Below are 16,978 nucleotides of genomic sequence, written 5' to 3'. Positions count from 1 at the left end.
TTCCCTGGGATTACAAATATAAACTCCACCAGCCCATAGTGAGGGACTGCTGTAATATTTGATTTTGAGACAAGGCCTTTCTAAGTCCTAAGTCACCAATGGACTATCTGATTGATTGATCAATTGATTGGTTTTTGTACTGGAACCCAGTACCCAGGGCCTTTGCACTGAAATATATCCATAGTCGGTTTTTTTTTTTTTCCCCTTTTTTATCGGTACCGGGGATCGAACTCACGACTGCCTGCTTGCAAGGCAGGCGCTTATGCCACTGAGCTAAATCCTCAGCCCCTATACTCGGCTTTTTTTGAGACAGGGTCTCATTAAATTGCCCTGAGAAGGTTTGAATTTGTATTCCTCCTACTGGAATTACAGGTACATCCCCCATTCTCAGTTTGACTTTCTAGCTTTAGACCAGCCTTGCTTTCCTGCTATAAAGCCATCTTGTTTGTGTTGTGTCTTCGTATTAATCAGCTTTCCTGTTGCTAAACGTAATCCTTGACATCCATAACTTGGAGGAGAGGTTTATTTAAGGGATTCAGTCCATGGTAGAAAAATCATGAGGAAGAACATGGTGGCACAAAGCTGTTTAGCTCATGGCAGCTGGAAAGTAGGGGAATAGTACCAGAGAGGACAGGGCAAGGGACCAGGTCCAGTACCTAACATCTTCCATGACCCAGCTGGACACACCCAGAAGCGTGCCCCTTCAATCCCCCTCAAGTTGATCAAGTGGACAGAATCAACCTTAACCATCACAGTCTTGTTCTATCTGGGTCAGCTCTGCCTTTGGACTTCAGCTACCAGTGAGTTGATTCAGTTATAATCCCAAGTATATGTACCATGCCCCCAAGTTCTTTTTGAAATGTGATGTTGACATCTGTCATCCAAAACCTGGACAGGAGTTGTAATTGTCTCCACCAAAAGAACACAGTGAGGGAGATGCTGCCTGGCTCCTAAGGATGGTGCTATGGTTGTGTCTAGAGGTCCCCCAAAAGCCTCATGCAGTTACAGGTGGTTTCTCGGAGATGGCTGGATCTAGGGTATGTGATGCTGGGCTTAAGGATTCGATGTGAAGATTAAGCGTGCCCCACTCCAGGTGTAAGCACTACCTGCCCTAAGTGTGAGTAGCTCAGATAGAATACAAGGGACAGGAAGAGGCTGCTGTTTCACTGCTTGTGTCGGCCGCTCTTGTCCACTTGCCGTGAGCTGATTCTCCTCGGCGATGCCACCCTGCCTTGGAGTCAGCCAGCTATGAACTGAACCTCTACAAACTGTGAGCTCAATAACCCTCTCCTCCTTCGACTTTGGGTGTCATCAATGAGAAAAGTAACTCGATGGGTCTGGGCATCGACCTTGCCAAGACTGCTGGGAGAGCAGGAGAGGCGATTTTCTGCCTGGAGCGCTCCTTCTCTGTCTGAGCTGGTGAGTTAAGTTCAGTGACCTCCAAGTCACCCATCTGGAGAGATCTCATTGAAAGTCCGTAAAAGGAACTATCCAAGAAATCCAGTTTCCTGATGTGTGAAAGAAAACACCTTCCAGATGACTGCAGGCCCAGTTACCATGTGACTAGCTGCTTAACAAACCCCAGGGCCACTCCTGAATCTTTGATCAAGAAATTATCATTTTAAGCCACAACTATACCAGTGTATGCTGTCCAAATTTGAAGCTTATCCCCTTTTCATAACTTCCACCAAAAAAGAGAACCTATCTGAGACTTTCTTGTGTTTGATTCATAATAAAGCAATCAACAACTTCAATGCTGAATTTGAATATCTTAGTTCTAAAAAGTCCCTAACACATATTACTCCATCACTCCCGCTAACGTCCACCATCCTTCACCCTCTTGGCCTTCTCATCTTTTGAACTTCAAATTCTTCCTCACTCTGTTAAGCAGAGCAGTTAGATCCTCTAAGCGCGCTTTCTCCCGAATACAGCTCTGAAGTCGGCTTTCCAAGTTGGGAAGGCACTGGGCCGTGAAGTCAAGCTGGAGGGAGGCTTCAGGCTGGACCCTGCCTCCTCCCAGACAAGCGGGACCCCAGTCTCGGTCCTGCACCCCGGACGCCCAGAGATGTGCGCGCCGGCCTCTGGCAGGCTGGAGGCTCGCTCGAGGGTGGGCGCTGGCGGCCGAGGCGCGGGGCCGAGCGGGGCGGAGGGCTCGGCTTCCTCCCGGTGGGAGGGCGCTCTCAGGTGACAGCCCCGCCGGCCCGCGCCCCGCCCCGCCCCGCCGCATATTCTGGAGGCCCGGCCCGCCGCGCCCGCCCGAGAGCAGCCTCGCCGTCGGTGCGCGCGTGGACCCCGCCGCGCGCCATGGCCGCCACCGTCCCCCGAGGCCTCCTCGTTCTCCTCCAGGTGCTCGGGCTCGCGCTGGCGCAGATGGTAAGTCCTGCCCCACTGGGGGGCCGCGGTGCGGGTCCCTCTGCTGCCGCCCGCTCGCCCGAGGGACCTCCGAGGACAGTCCCGGGCGCAGGACCCTCGGTGTCGCCCGCACCGTGCGCGGCGCCGCACAGGGGACCGGAGGTGGGTGAGCTGGGGAGGCCGGGACGTGGAGCAGCGATGCTCGGCTTTGCCCGGTCAGGCAGCGCGGGGCCGGAGCTGGCGCCCGGTCCTGGCAGCCGGAGAGCCCAGGTGGCGGGGAAACAATGGTGCCATTCACGCGGTTGCAGAGCCCCTGCCCCGCCGCCCCCCGCTGTCCACCGCGGCGGCCTCTGCGCTGGCTGGGATGACAGGGCGGCGCGGGGTGCAGGGTGCAGCTCCCCGCGGGGCGCCAGCCTCGCGCTTCCCAGCCTGGGGTGGCGCACACTTGGCCCCCACGAGATTCCTGCTTGGGTCGGATCAGGTCCCTAACAGTGCAGCCCCTGGGGGGACGAGGCGGCGGCGCTGGGAATCGGGTGCTTGGGGGTACCGAGAGGGGTACTGCTGCTCCCCGCGCCTCCTCTACTTTCCCATCGGGTTTTACCCCCGCCCGAAGAAGGAGATGCCTGCTCTTCTCCGATACCTATTATTGCTCGTTTAAAAATGATAATTCGAGCAACATTCCTTGAGGATCAAAGTGGGCTGGGCGCCACCTCGCGCTGACCTTGATTTCCGCAGCTGTCGCCATCTCCAACTACAACCCCCCCCCCCAACAACCGCACCAAAGGAAGCGGCCGATCTTTCTGTGCCCGCGTCTTCACCCTCAACGTGCGGCTCGCAGTGGCATGGGCCTCTCGGAGTGAATATTTAATAACAGACGCTGCGGTGCACAGTATCCGCTGCACCTGGGTTCTCAGTGCGCGGGAGTTCGCAGCTCCCCGCGGAGCCCCGTTTCCCGCGGGAAGCGCTGCCTCCAGAACCCAGCTCCCTGGGCTACCTGCAACCCCTGGCACGCCCACACCGAGAGTTTTTCCCCTGTGTATGTTTTCAGAAAGGCCCGCCAGGAGAACCGGGCCCCCCTGGCCCACCAGGGCCGCCGGGAATGCCTGGATCGGATGGCATCGACGTGAGTCTCTAAACTTGCGACTGGATGGGGAGGGAGGGAAGCCGCAGACAAAGGGAAACTTTGTGAGCGCAGGGGTTGGGCGTCTGGAGGTGCAGTGCCCTATATGTCCAGTAGGCGGCGCTATCCAGCACCACAAAGAGCCTGTTTGTTCTGCAAAAACCTCAAACCAGCCCTGAAATGTAGATCCCCTTACAGTCGCTCCCGAACAAGGGATTGCTGTTCGGTCTAGCAGCCACTGCTCACAGACAGTCCTTATCCCCCTTCCCTTCGTTCCAAGCTTTCTAGGGTAGGCGACGCCCTAACTTCTTCAGGTTAGCGGGGGGGGGGGGGGGGGGCTTGGCCAAACCGCTGACCAGCTCCTGTCTGTTCGCTTGGCTTTTTCCTCCCAAGTTAGAATCTGCCGGGCTTGGCCCCTGCTGCCACGGTAAGGGTTAACCTCATTCGGGAGGCTCCCACAGGAGGTCAGCCCCATGTTTACTGTCTGCACAGACTTCTATTCAGCCTGGTGCCTCCTCCCAGACACAGGACGCTGGACCCCAGCCAGATCCTGGCCACTGCAGGCTCTGAAACGGCTGGAGGTCTCTCAGGGCTGAATTTGACACCACTGGCCCTGCTTGTCTTCCACCAAGTGTCCTTTGTCACTTCAGGCACATTTTGTATCATGTCCCCTTGTTGGCCCCGTGGTCCTGTGGTCCTTGCTATTCCTATCTTCAGTCTAGAGAAGAGCTGCTGCAAATTTTTCCAAAAGCCCCACCCTTCTCCCCACCTCGAGCCAAGCGGCAACCTCTTCCAGCTAGCTCAGAGCCCACAGCCTCATTTTGCAGGCCTCATAACAGTCACTTTGCTAACATTATCGCGTTTAAAGCCCACCTGCACATAGATATCCCGCTTGCCAGCTGGCTAGGGTTGGTTCTGAGATCCTTACAATTATTTTTATGTAAGAAAGGAAACTTTTCCTAAAAAATACAAGGCCGAGGGAACCCAGGACCACCCACCCCTGTCCATCCCTGTCCCTTGAATGCCTGTTTGGGTAAGCATGAGCCATATAGGGCTGTGTCACCAACTTGTGTCTTGTGTCAACTTGTGTCTTGCAGGGTGACAAGGGGCCTCCTGGGAAAGCTGGCCCTCCGGTGAGTGTGTTTTCCCTGTGATCTTTACCTTTCTGGTCCTTTCTGGACCTTGCTGTTGTTTGGCTCATATTTGCTCCACTTCTGTTTTCAAGGGGCCCAAGGGAGAGCCGGGCAAACCAGGGCCGGATGGGCCGGATGGGAAGCCGGGGATTGATGTGAGTGCCTGAGTGTGGGCAGAACAGGGCGGGCTCCAGCTACTCCCTGTGAAGCCTGGGTATGGCTTCTTTCCTTACCTGTTCTGAGGAGACTCTCCAGCTGTGTGTCCCTTAGTCTCATAAGGCTTGTGACCTTACTGCAACCTCTTACCCACTTCTGGAGCATTGAATCACAGGAACTGGGGGCCAGAGGGCTCTGCTCTCTGTGAGGTGCCAGGTTGTCCTGTTTGTCAACCCCCCTCAGAAATGAGTGTCATATTTCTGGCTTGTAGGGATCAGATTAAATACCCTGGGTGGGACTGTCCTTGTCCTTTCTTTTCCCCAAGCCCTCTGTGGCCTTGGGGACAACTCAGGAGAAGATCGTTTGGTTGATATCATAGAATTTCCAGAAGCCCCCAAAGCCGCCAACCCCAGAGGCCACACTGGGAAGTAGGGGAAGGGAAAAGGAAGCATCCAGGTCCCTAGGTTTTCATGGCGTGTGGTGAAAAGACGCCTGGGCCCAGACAGGGGCATCTGGACCTGCCCCGTCCTTGGGTCAGAGAGCATCTTGCCCCCTGAGATCACACCTTTTCTTTCTCCCCAGGGTTTAACTGGAGCCAAGGGGGAGCCTGGTCCTATAGGAACACCCGGAGTCAAGGCAAGTGGCCTGCTGGGGACTCCGTGGGTTGAGCTGAGGCCAGCCTTCCAGAGGGGCTGCTGTAGAGACCAGGTCGCCCAGTCTCTGAGCCTTTCCTGTTGTTCTTACAGGGCCAGCCTGGGCTCCCAGGTCCCCCTGGTCTGCCAGTAAGTACCGCCTTCGAGGCCTTTGAGGGACCCTCTTCAGGTGGGGAGAGGGGGAGGGAACCATGAACGTAATTTCATTTCCTTCTGTTCCAGGGCCCTGGTTTTGCTGGACCTCCGGTAAGTCCTCAGCAGCAGGGCAGGGCAGGATCCCAGCACTCTAAGGAAAAGAGGGGACCACAGAAGGACTTGGGAGGAGGCACCGCCATTTGGGGGAGGGGCCAGCATCCTGTGACAGTGCCAGGAATGGACAGGCTTTCTGAGACCTTGCTCCAGGCTTCTTGGGCCTTATGCGCTGACCCTGGAACTCGCTGCCCGCCCCCCCCCCAAACCCCAGTCTCTGAGCTTGGCTAAAAAGAGTGAAAAAGAAGCTCCTGTCCTGGGTGGGCTGGCCCTTGAGGCATCTTGGACATCCACATCTCTGCTCCTCAGGGGCCACCTGGACCTGTTGGCCTCCCTGGTGAGATCGGAACTCCAGGCCCCAAGGTGAGCCCCAGACTGCTCCTCTCAAGCTGCCTCCCGCCCTCTACCTCCAATCTGGACTGGGCTCTCCAGGAGCTTCCAGGCCTGCTTGTGGCCAGAGGGGCGCTCCCTGGCCGGGGTACAGGAATCTGTCCTGCTGAGCCCATGCTGAAGTAGGCCTTTCATCTCCTGCTAGCCTCCAGGAAGTGCTCTCGGGCAGGGTGAATAGGGCTGTGGTGGGAACTGGAGGAGGGGGCAGAGATAACCAAGGCAGGGCTGGATGGTGGTACCAAAGGAACTTTTTTGCTTCCAGGGAGATCCAGGACCGGAAGGACCATCAGGACCCCCAGGGCCCCCCGGGAAACCCGTAAGTGTCCTCAGATGTCCCACATGGCCATGTGCTCCTGGGGAAGGGCTTAGGGTAGGGAAGGGTCAGGTCAGTCTCCACCTTTGTTTGTCTCCTCCAGGGACGCCCCGGAACCATCCAAGGCCTGGAAGGGAGTGCTGATTTCCTGGTGAGAAGGGGCTTCTGGGGCAGGGGCAGTGGCTAGCACAGAGATAGGGTCAGCAGGTGGGGGAGGGACAGGGATGGAGCTGCTGAGCCAGGAAAGGAAAGGTGGGATGAGCGTTCCAGGGGTGACAAGACAGAGATGCGCTGCCTGGCTGGCCTGGCCAGGCAGGTGACCCCAGGGCCATGAGATTGTCTTTCTAGTGTCCAACCAACTGTCCAGCGGGTGCCAAAGGCCCTCCTGGGCTGCAAGGTGTGAAGGTAAGAGCTCCTGTTCTGAGTCCTGGGACGGTGGGCAGGCGGTTAGGAGGGGCCCTCATAACAAACTCTCCCCTTCCCTGCAGGGGCATCCGGGCAAACGCGGGGTTCTGGGTGACCCTGGCCGCCAGGGGAAGCCGGTGAGTGTGAAGGCCAGGGGCCATGGGATGGACTGTGGGAGGGGACTGACTCCTGCTTCATCCCTTCTCCAGTCCCCTCCCTGTCCTCAGACAGAGCTTTGAGCTGGGAGGCAGAGACCTATGCTCTAAGCTAATGTGTCTATGGGCAAGTCCCTTCTCCTTGCTTGACCTCAGTGTCCCCATCTGTAGCATGGGACTGTATGGTCACAAGGATCTTTCCTGGCTGATCTGGCTGGGGGAGTTGGTTGGTATCTTTGCCTGTGTGTTATCTCTCTGTCTCCTGCCTATGTGATCCCTCTTCCCCGCCCTCAGGGTCCCAAAGGAGATGTGGGTGCCTCTGGAGAGCAAGGCATCCCTGGACCACCGGTAAGAAACACCTTCCCCTGTGGCTGGTCTGTCTCATGCTGGAAGTTCTTACTGAGACCATTCACTTGCTTGGGCCTCTAGCTTATAAAACAGGCCTGTTTCCTGGTGCCAAAAAAAAAAGATGTGTGTCCAGCTGGGAATGTCTCTGAGTGGGGTGGGGTGGGGGGTTCACTGTCAGGAATTAAGGGACAGGAACCAGAGCTGCCAGCCAAAGCCTGGCGGCTGAGGTCCAGGTTGTGCCACTTTAAGTGACTCTTGTGAGTACCCCATTTTTGAGCCTCATTATCCCATCTCTGAGCTAGAGCCTCTGCTATCTACGTCAAAGGGGCATCGTGAAAAGGCTTGGGGTCAGAAAAGGTTTGAGGCAGTAGGCCTGGCAATTGCTCTTACTGTCATTTTCCTGTCGTGGCAGGGGCCCCAGGGCATCAGGGGCTACCCAGGAATGGCAGGACCCAAGGGAGAGATGGTAAGTGAATCCAAGGGTGTCCTGCAAGAGCCACAGTGACTGGGCGTCTGGTGTCAGGGGGACCAGCCAACACTGAGCCATCACACTTTCCTCTACCAGGGTCCCCGTGGGTATAAAGGAATGGTGGGCTCCATTGGTGCTGCTGGGTCACCGGTAAGCTTGCTCCTGTCCCCTGGCTCCCGGCTGGAACTCCTCTGGCTGCAAAGCAGGTACTGTTCTCCTGAGCCCAGGTAATCTGGATTCCTGTCTGTCCTTGCCAGGGTGAGGAAGGTCCAAGGGGGCCACCAGGCCGACCTGGGGAGAAGGGCGACGTGGTAAGTGCTCAGGCACCAGCTGTCTCCTCAGGGCCTGGGGGATGCAGTGGGAGAGCACCACGCAGGACTCAGTGCCACCCAAGGATAGTGCGTGTACACATTCACATGTGTTCTACATGTTTGCATATCTGTGTCTGTGGATGACTGCCCACAGCCCAGGGGACCCAAATTGAGACTTTGAGATATAGGTCTGTGGTCACTGGGGCGAGATAATGAAATTCCAGCAATCAACCAGGAGACCAATCAATCCCCTTCCCTTAATCAACCTCATGACCCACCATCCTCCGTGAAACCAGCAACCCGCTAGACAGGGATCCCTCTGCTCGTCCCGGATTTGGTCTGCCTCCCAGTTCTCTATTCTTTATTTTTAGTTAACAGACAATGCTGGGCAATTTTAGCTTTTACAGAAAAAATGAGCAAAAAATATAGTTAACTGTGTTTTTATTCTGTAATGCAAGTTTGAAAACATACATAAAAGTAGGGAGACCGATGTGACGGACCCCTCTGGCCGTGTCTCGGATTCCACAGTTGCCAATGTCTTGCCACAGACCCTTCTTATCTCTTTTTCTCCTCTCCTCCACCGTTACTGCCTTGCTCTGATGTTTTCAAGCAAATCCTCCGCACCATGTCATTGTACCCCTAAATATTTTCGAACACTGGGGCTGGGGATTTAGCTCAGTGGCATAAGCACCTGCCTTGCAAGCAGGCGGTTGTGAGTTCGATCCCTGATACCGATAAAAAAAAAAATTTTTTTTTAAACACATGCATAAAAAAAAAGACTTTGTCCCTCCCAGAATCACGTCACTCCCACAAGTAACAAAATAATATCTAATACCTAATAATCAGTCTTTTGCAATTATTTCAAAACTGTTCACAGTTCTTCAGATCAAGACAGCTTGCCTCCCCTTAAAGAAAAGCCCGCACATTCTCTAATGGTCCTGTTCCTTGTCCAAGTGAGCTGTGGCCTCAGAGGACACCAACCCCAGGAGCTCCTCCCCTGTCCCACCTCCCACTTTCCTCCAGCCCCTGCTCTGTGTGGCCTGTGCAACAGGGAGCCCCCCAGAGGCTACCAGCTCAGATATCTCCTCTCTGTCTGCTTTGCAGGGTAGCCAAGGCGTGCGAGGACACCAGGGGATGACAGGCCCGAAGGGAGCAGCTGTAAGTGCCAGGGACGGAGGCCAGGGTCGGGTCTGAAAATCCTCAGCACCAGTGGGAGAGGAGCCTGGGTTCTAGACTGAACCCTGCTGCAGGGGGCTGGCTCTGCAATCTCATCAATGCCTTCTCTGTACCTTAGTTTCCCCACCTGTAAACAGGAGTGATGCTATAGAAAAGATCAGGTGGGGGCTGGGGATTTAGCTCAGCGGCATAAGCACCTGCCTTGCAAGCAGGCGGTCGTGAGTTCAATCCCCAGTACCAATAAAAATGAAAAAGACAAAAAAAAAAAAAGATCAGGGGACAGGTATGGCCACCTGGGACGCTGTCATCCAGGTCTGCCTTCCTCAGCCCCTTCCCATTCAGCTGCCCTCCTGCAGTGAGTGGCTGCTGGAGTCTCCTGAGATGACCAGATCTGTATCTGCGCACTGCAGCTGTCACAGGGGGTGTGGGTGGACACCTTGCCGCCAGCCACCTCTCCATTGTAAGGCTCCCTGTGCTTTCCTCCTGTGCAGGGCTCCCCAGGCATCGATGGCAAGGACGGGACCCCAGGCATTCCAGGCATGAAAGTAAGAGTTGGGTCTGTGCTGGGGACTGGGGAGCGACGGCCCTCCCTGCTCAGGGATTTGGGTTCCATCACGTGACTCTAGGGGTCTCCTTCTTGCACTGGAGTGGAGGCTGGGTTCTAATTTGTGCTTCTGGTTCTCTGTGTTTCCAGGGCAGCGCAGGACAGGCAGGGCGTCCAGGGAACCCAGGCCACCAGGGCCTAGCGGTGAGTATCAGGGGGAGCCCCACAGTCACTGCTGCTCTGTGGGCTCAGAGGCCAGGCATGTTATCCACCTCCCCACAACGACATGAGTGGCTCATGAGACCAAAGTCCACACCTTGGCTCTTGGGCCCCGTGTCCGAATTTAGCCTTCATTATTTGGACAACTGCTCCAGCTTTCTCTTTGCTATTCCCGCCTATCTTAGTAGCTACCTCAGGTCTCATCACTTCCCTGCGAAGAACTTTCCATGGCTCCCATGGCCTCCAGGAAAGTCATCCATTCTAGTCAGCTGGTGAATCTTTACGGGAACTTCAGGCAAACAGTGACACACAGGACAGACACAACCCTTAATTCACAGCTCATCTCACATTCATCCACCACCATAATCTGATCCCAGCCTACTTTCTTACTTCATTGGCCCCTGTCACTCTGTCCTCGCCTCTTCTCTACACGTGTGGCTTTTCTGTCTCGTTAGGCTTTTACTGGACCCTAGTTTGGAGAACCCTTCCCTCTCCTCCGTGGCTTCTCAGCACCCAGACCTATCTCCAGCCCCTGCCTTCTGGAGCCCAGGCCTGGGAGGAGCCTGGCTTGCTGGGCTGTGAATGTGCAGACTTGAGTTCCTGCATGCACTCATAGGGTGCCAAGAGGTCACCTTCTGCCCACAGACGCAGGTCCTCACAGGCAGTGTTCCCCTGTATCCTGTACCCCAGTCCTCCCACACCCCAGCTCCGGGCAGGGTGGAGAGTCAGTCAGGTTCAGGAAACCATGCCGGGGTCTCCGGTCATTAGGCTCCTATAAGGTTGAGGAAAGCTAGGCTGGGGATGGGAGGCAAGGCCGCAGGTGCCTGGGGTTGGCCCACCTCAGGGCAGAAACGGATGTCAGCTTCTTTCTGCAGGGTGTGCCAGGCCAGCCTGGAACAAAAGGAGGCCCGGGAGACAAGGTGAGATGATGCCAAGCCGAAGGGTTCCATCTGAGCGGGGGAGCCACCGGGAGGCATAGCCCAGGCCTAGGCCCGGACTTGAGACAACCTGAACACAGGCCACCTCCCTCCTGCCACCCCACCCCTTCCCACAGCCCTCAGTCTGTCTAGTGGAGACAGGATGCCTGGCTTTGAATCCAAAGGCAACACAAACACAGGACAACCAGTGGAGCCCACAGAACTTGACCCGGAACACCCTTGCCCTTCCGCACTCCTTCCACTGCGGACCGCTCAGGGCTCCTGGGGCTTAGCTGTCTGACCTGAGCTCTGTTTTCCTGCAGGGTGAACCAGGCCAGCAGGGCCTCCCTGGATTCTCTGGTCCCCCTGGGAAGGAGGTAAGTGGCCTCCTCCACTTTCATAAGGGGGCTTTGGCCCTCCCAGTTCTGAGGCACTTGCTCTGACCATAGAGCAGGGGGCCATGGGTGGAGCCCCAACTAGGGGTCCTCTGGGTTTTCTCTGCCTGACCTACTGACCCAGGAAAGAAGCACTCACTGTCTTTTCTAGGATGTATCCCCTAAAGGAGGCCAATCCACCGAGACCCAAGAGTGGGAGGTGTTTAAAAAAAAAAAAAGAGTGGGAGGTGTGAGCCAGGTGTGGAAGGGAGGGTCCCACCAGGCTTACCCTCAATTTCTTCCCTCCAGGGAGAGCCAGGGCCTCGAGGAGAAATTGGTCCCCGGGGCATCCTGGGGCAGAAGGTAAGTGCCTGTAGCAGTGTTCTCTCCCTGAGGGCTCTTGCAGCAGATGGCACTGTTGGCAGCATGGAGTGGGTGGGTCCACTGGCAAGGCCTCAATTTGCTGGTCTGTGAAATGGACCAAAGGACCCCTGCTAGTGACAACAAAACTCGAGGAATTTGCCAAGGTCTAGGGCACAGCCCAGAGAAGATGCCTCGGGGTGACAGCCTCAGTGTGACCTTCTCTTTCAATTTCAGGGTGACCAAGGTGAAAGGGGCCCTGTAGGGCAGCCAGGCCCTCAAGGACGGCCGGTGAGTGCAGGGCAGCAGGGGTGGGGAGTGGGGAGCACATCCGGGATCCTCGTTTGATTCACTTCTCCGGCTTCTCTTCTCAGGGTCCCAAGGGGGAACAGGGCCCCCCTGGAATTCCAGGGCCCCAAGGCTTACCAGGCATCAAGGGAGACCAGGTGCCAAATGGGGCTAGAAAACAAAAATGCCTGGGAAACCTGCCCAAGCCTGGAGTGAGGGTGGGGGGAGGGGTCGGTGGGGTGCAGCTAGTTGAGTCTGCGGTGCGGATCGGGATTGTAGTGCCAGCTTAGCGTGCACGAAGCTCCGAGTTCCACCTGCAGTACAGGGCGGAGGGGGGCGGGGAACTGAGGTTCCCAGGGATCTGGTCTGGAGGGCGAGGCAGGGGGCCGGTGAGAGGGGTGAGGTTAGGATCCGCGTTGGGGGGCCCCTGGAGCGCTCCTCAAGCTCCTCATCTACCTTTCCCCAGGGCTTTCCCGGGAAGATCGGGCCCCGCGGCGGAGTGGTGAGTCTCAGCGCTCGCTGCGCGGCCTCCAGGCGCCCGGCGCGTGGGGCGTGGGGTGCGCCCACCTTGGGTTGCGCCGCCCATTCTGCCCCACGTCCCGCTGCTAGCGCGCGCCGGACCCACGGTTGTCTCTCCGCAGGGCGACCCAGGGGTGGCCGGCCTTCCCGGAGAGAAAGGCGAGAAGGTGAGGGAGGCGCAGGGGATGAGGGCGCGGGGGCTGCGCGCTGGGGTCCCTGCCGCTCCCTGACTACAGCTCCCGCTGTCTGCAGGGCGAGTCTGGCGAGCCCGGGCCCAAGGGACAGGTAAGCCCGCCCACGCCACGCCACGCCCTCGGTCCGGGTCCCCACTTCCGACCTGCCGGACCCGCCCTCCTGGCAACGCCCCCCCGGGACCCAGCCTCTTGCCGCCTTCCGGGCTCTCGCCTTCTTATCTTTGCCCTTTACCTACGCGCCCCCTGGCAGCAAGGAGTCCGCGGAGAACCCGGCTACCGTGGCCCCAGCGGGGATGCGGGGGCTCCAGGGGTGCAGGGCTACCCGGGGCTGCCCGGCCCTCGAGGATTGGCGGGAGAACGAGGCGTGCCAGGACAGCCCGGGAGACAGGGCGTGGCGGTGAGTTGCCCACCCCTCTGGGCAGGGCGATTCTAGTTGGTAGGAGATGTTGGGGTACAGTTTGTCCTCCAAACGCTGAGAGTTCTCAGAGGCCCGCTGCCTTCCTGGGCTTGGTTCCACACCCAGATAAGAGGGTTTTTTTTAAAAAAAATCACAGGGGCTGGGGATTTAGCTCAGCGGCATAAGCACCTGCCCTGCAAGCAGGCGGTCCTGAGTACGATCCCCGGTACGGGGGGGGGGGGGGGTGGGGGGGTGGAGGGGGCGGGAATCACAAACAAACAAAACTATTAAAAAAAAAAAAAGGCCTAAGTGCCTGCCTGGCAAGCACAAGGTTGTGAGTTCGATCCCTAGTACAAAAAAAAAAAAAAAAAAAAAAAAAAAAAAAAAAAAAAAATCACAAACAAATAAAACTACAGATTAGAGAGGATGGGTGTACCACATGCAGGTCCTGGAAGAGGATGGGAGCATGGGGGTCAAAGAGTGCAAAGATGGTTAGCCCCGGCGGCAAGGGCTTCTTCCTGAAAGACTTCCTCTGCTTTCAGGGCCGAGATCCCAGTGACCAGCACATTGTAGACGTGGTGCTGAAGATGATGCAAGGTAAAGCAGGGTTCCCTGAGGGTCTGGAGTCCCTGATCCTTCCCGCTCTGCCTCCAAGGGGCCGTTGGGCTCTGGGATTAAATAAGTCACTCTGGACCTTTAACTTTGGCATTCAAGGCCTGGGGGAGGGAGAATGCAAACCCAGGCCTTTCCTGACTGCAAACCTGGAAGCCAGAAGCTGTCAGGATACTCTGCCGTCCATAGCATTGCAGAGTTGACACCTGTCTCACAGACTCTGTCCCCCTCCTCCCTCTAGAGCAACTGGCAGAGGTGGCTGTGAGTGCCAAGCGGGAAGCCCTAGGTGCAGCAGGGATGATGGGTCCTCCAGGACCCCCTGGGCCACCAGGATACCCAGGCAAGCAGGGACCCCATGGACACCCTGGCCCCCGAGGCATTCCTGGTGTCATAGGAGCCGTGGGTCAGATTGGCAACACAGGACCCAAGGGTGAGTACTGCTCTGCGGAGGGGACTTGGCCAGCGGCCCCGGGTGGCTGCGTGTTCAGCCTCCGTGGTCTCACTGCGTCTCACCATGCCCCATCCCAGGATGAGACACCTCACAGGAAGCTCCTGGGCTCTTCCCCTTAGCAGATTAATGAAGATGAATGTACTGTTTTATACCTTTGGATGTTTTAGTTTGTTTTATGGTACCTCATAAACATCTTCCCATGTCTCTGGCCTTAGATATGTCACCTGTAGAGACATTAATAGTACCAACCTCGTAGTGTTTTGTGGGAATTACACTGAGAGGTGATTTACATAGAATTCTTAGTTCACTGCTTATTACATAGTAAGTGCTAAGCATTATTATTGGACACATTCCTGCAGTAAAATTGATCAGATATGTAATTTTCCATTCTTTGCTTTACCTCCTTCTATGTAGCCAGCCTTCCTAGGTCATTTCCAACTTTCTCTTAAACTGGCACAGTACTGGAATGATAGTTGTGTGCATCAGAAATTAAATAACAAACAAAATGGGAAAATCAAGTTTTTAATCTTGAAGAATTGAGACTGACTTTTTTGTCTATAGGGAAGCGTGGAGAGAAAGGTGATCGAGGTGACGTAGGACGTGGGCACCCTGGGATGCCTGGTCCCCCCGGGATCCCAGGTAAGACCTTGGCCCTGCCCAGCTACCATCCTGTCTGTGACCCTGGGGATGCATGAGCCAGGGACACCTGGTACTCTTCCGGATCTCACTGTCAGCCTGATCTGGTTCCACACCCAGATAAAAGAGGATGGGTGTAAGATGTGCAGGCTCACAGAAGCTGGGACTCTAAGGACTTCCTGGGATCTATCACAGTTACCTCACAGAGGGCAAGGAAGAGCATTCACTGATGGGGAGTCCTGAGCAACAGAAACCACAGGATCTCTTTTTGGGGCAGAGCTCCTTCCTGTGCTGTCCTTGGTCTTGTTTTTCCCACCTGAAGAATATTCCAGCTTAATAATTCTAGGGCAAGGTAGAAGGAGGTAGGGGCTGGGGATTTAGCTCAGCAGCATAAGTGCCTGCCTTGCAAGCAGACAGTCGTGAGTTCGATCCCTGGTACCGATAAAAAGGAAAAAGACAAAAAAAAAAAGATAGAAGGAGGTTCTGATGTCTTGACTTTGTCCCTTTCACAGGACTCCCTGGCAGGCCTGGCCAGGCAATCAACGGCAAGGATGGAGACCGAGGATCCCCAGGGGCTCCGGGAGAAGCAGGCCGACCTGGCCTGCCAGGCCCCATGGGACTGCCTGGCTTCTGTGAGCCTGCAGCTTGTCTTGGAGCGTCAGCCTATACCTCTGCCCGCCTCACAGAGCCTGGATCCATTAAGGGACCCTGAGCAGCAGGCCAGGACAGAGCCTGCCAGTATCCTGGGTCCTCTCCAGGTGGACATGCTCCCAGCTCGGGGAGCCAGCTTCCCAGGACCTTTGGTACAGGACCCAGAGGTCCTGAGGACGAGGCGTTCTACAATGCAAGGGAAGGAAAGGGAGGGCATTAGAGTGAAAAGTTGAGGTCAACAGAACAAGTCTTGCTGGAAAGTCAAAGTTCTGAGGGAACAGGGTCACTTTCCTTCCAGGAGCACCACCAGATGTTACCAGATGTTTCCTTAATCTGCAGCATCTTCTACTGGCCGTCTCATTGTTGGGGCAGGTAGACTGATGTCCCCGCTGGTTCCCAATCTCATTCTCTGGACTTATTGGGTGACGGCTGATGGGTGGCCACACTGAGGTGGCCTTCTTTAAGCCAGTCCCACCCCTTCCTTCCTGCCTCCCATCGGAGTATTTAAACACCCATCCCCCTCCTCTTTCCAGCGTTTTTCTCTCCCAGCCCCCTTTCCTCAACGCCATTCTGGTCTCTCTTTGTAAATAAAAGCCCTCAACTTGGGTATAAATCACAATGTGAGTTGCTGGGCTCAGTGTTTTTCTATTTAGGGTGGGAAGGTGCTGGACTTCATTGCCTGGACAGAGCGGTCAGGGTGCTGGGAGGGAGGGGGTGGTACCCCTTCATCTGAGCACATCCTCAACAGTGAGCATTAGGACAGCAGTGTGGCCTGCTGAGGACCGTCCATGTGGAGAGCTTGGGGCGTAGGCAGGACAGCAACCCGCTGCCAAACCATTCCCAGTACTGCTATGGCAGGGACTCAATTATGCCATAGCCAACAACAGTCCATCCTTTGTCACACCAGGGCCTAGCACCTGGGCAGTGAGGTTCAGTATCCACTGTATACTGGCTCTGGAGCAGCTCAGCTGTGGCCTTCCACGGGCCCCCAGGTCTGTGAGAAAAACAGACCCAGGCCTGGATGATCAAAGTCAAGGGGAGTCTGGCTCAGATCTGATATGTACCCTTCTGGCCTATGGCTCTATAGTCCAGCCAGGACATTTTGAAATCAAATGAAACCCTCTGCTAACCCCCTGGAGGCAGGTACACAACTCTAGCCTGGGCCCAGGCATCTGCTAAAGTCAAAGCCTCACAGCTTCTCACCATAAACTTGGCCATCTTCACTTCTCCCTCAACGCACATGTTTTTCCACTAGGGTTGTCTCAGGCCCCAGAGAAGGCCCAGAGCTGTGTGGCTGCCAGGGAGATGTGGAGGATCTGGGGCCCAGTAGAGGACAAGAGCTGCCCTAGCCCATGGCATGGAGGGTTCTCTCTTCCCTAGGCAGAGTCACATTCTTGGTTCTAGTATCCAAAATCTTGGCTTTAGAGTCTGCTCCTTGAAGTTGCCCCACATACTGGCCCTGGGGACACTGCCCTGTCCCTTGCTGGGACTGAGACTGGGCTCACTGGAGGGTATTGGTTCCACGGAGAAGCTGCTGATTCACAAATCTCATGGAGAGTTGTACCTCGTTTCCTACCATTCAGGCA

The 16,978-nt window shown here is 56.0% G+C and overlaps 1 protein-coding gene across 1 annotated transcript; it reads left to right on the top strand.

Moving 5' to 3' along the window:
• Nucleotides 1-2,075: 2,075 nt before the first annotated feature.
• On the top strand, nt 2,076-16,011 carry Col9a2 (collagen type IX alpha 2 chain). Its single transcript, XM_063236173.1, has 32 exons — nt 2,076-2,373; nt 3,401-3,475; nt 4,570-4,605; nt 4,698-4,760; nt 5,344-5,397; nt 5,508-5,543; nt 5,637-5,660; nt 5,973-6,026; nt 6,316-6,369; nt 6,470-6,517; nt 6,715-6,771; nt 6,855-6,908; nt 7,221-7,274; nt 7,687-7,740; nt 7,840-7,893; nt 8,001-8,054; nt 9,159-9,212; nt 9,722-9,775; nt 9,925-9,978; nt 10,869-10,913; nt 11,234-11,287; nt 11,594-11,647; nt 11,882-11,935; nt 12,019-12,090; nt 12,399-12,434; nt 12,574-12,618; nt 12,704-12,736; nt 12,896-13,042; nt 13,585-13,639; nt 13,896-14,084; nt 14,667-14,744; nt 15,254-16,011. Exons 1-32 carry the CDS (start codon nt 2,305-2,307, stop codon nt 15,451-15,453), a joined length of 2,064 nt encoding a protein of 687 aa, XP_063092243.1. The 5' UTR covers nt 2,076-2,304; the 3' UTR covers nt 15,454-16,011.
• Nucleotides 16,012-16,978: the final 967 nt, after the last annotated feature.

Source organism: Cavia porcellus, unplaced genomic scaffold, assembly GCF_034190915.1.
Source record: "Cavia porcellus strain 051 isolate PalLab524CR breed Dunkin Hartley unplaced genomic scaffold, mCavPor4.1 scaffold_25, whole genome shotgun sequence".
Classification (NCBI taxonomy): domain Eukaryota; kingdom Metazoa; phylum Chordata; class Mammalia; order Rodentia; family Caviidae; genus Cavia; species Cavia porcellus.
Note: the sequence above shows the minus strand (reverse complement) of the source record. Positions and strands in the feature narration are given on the sequence as shown.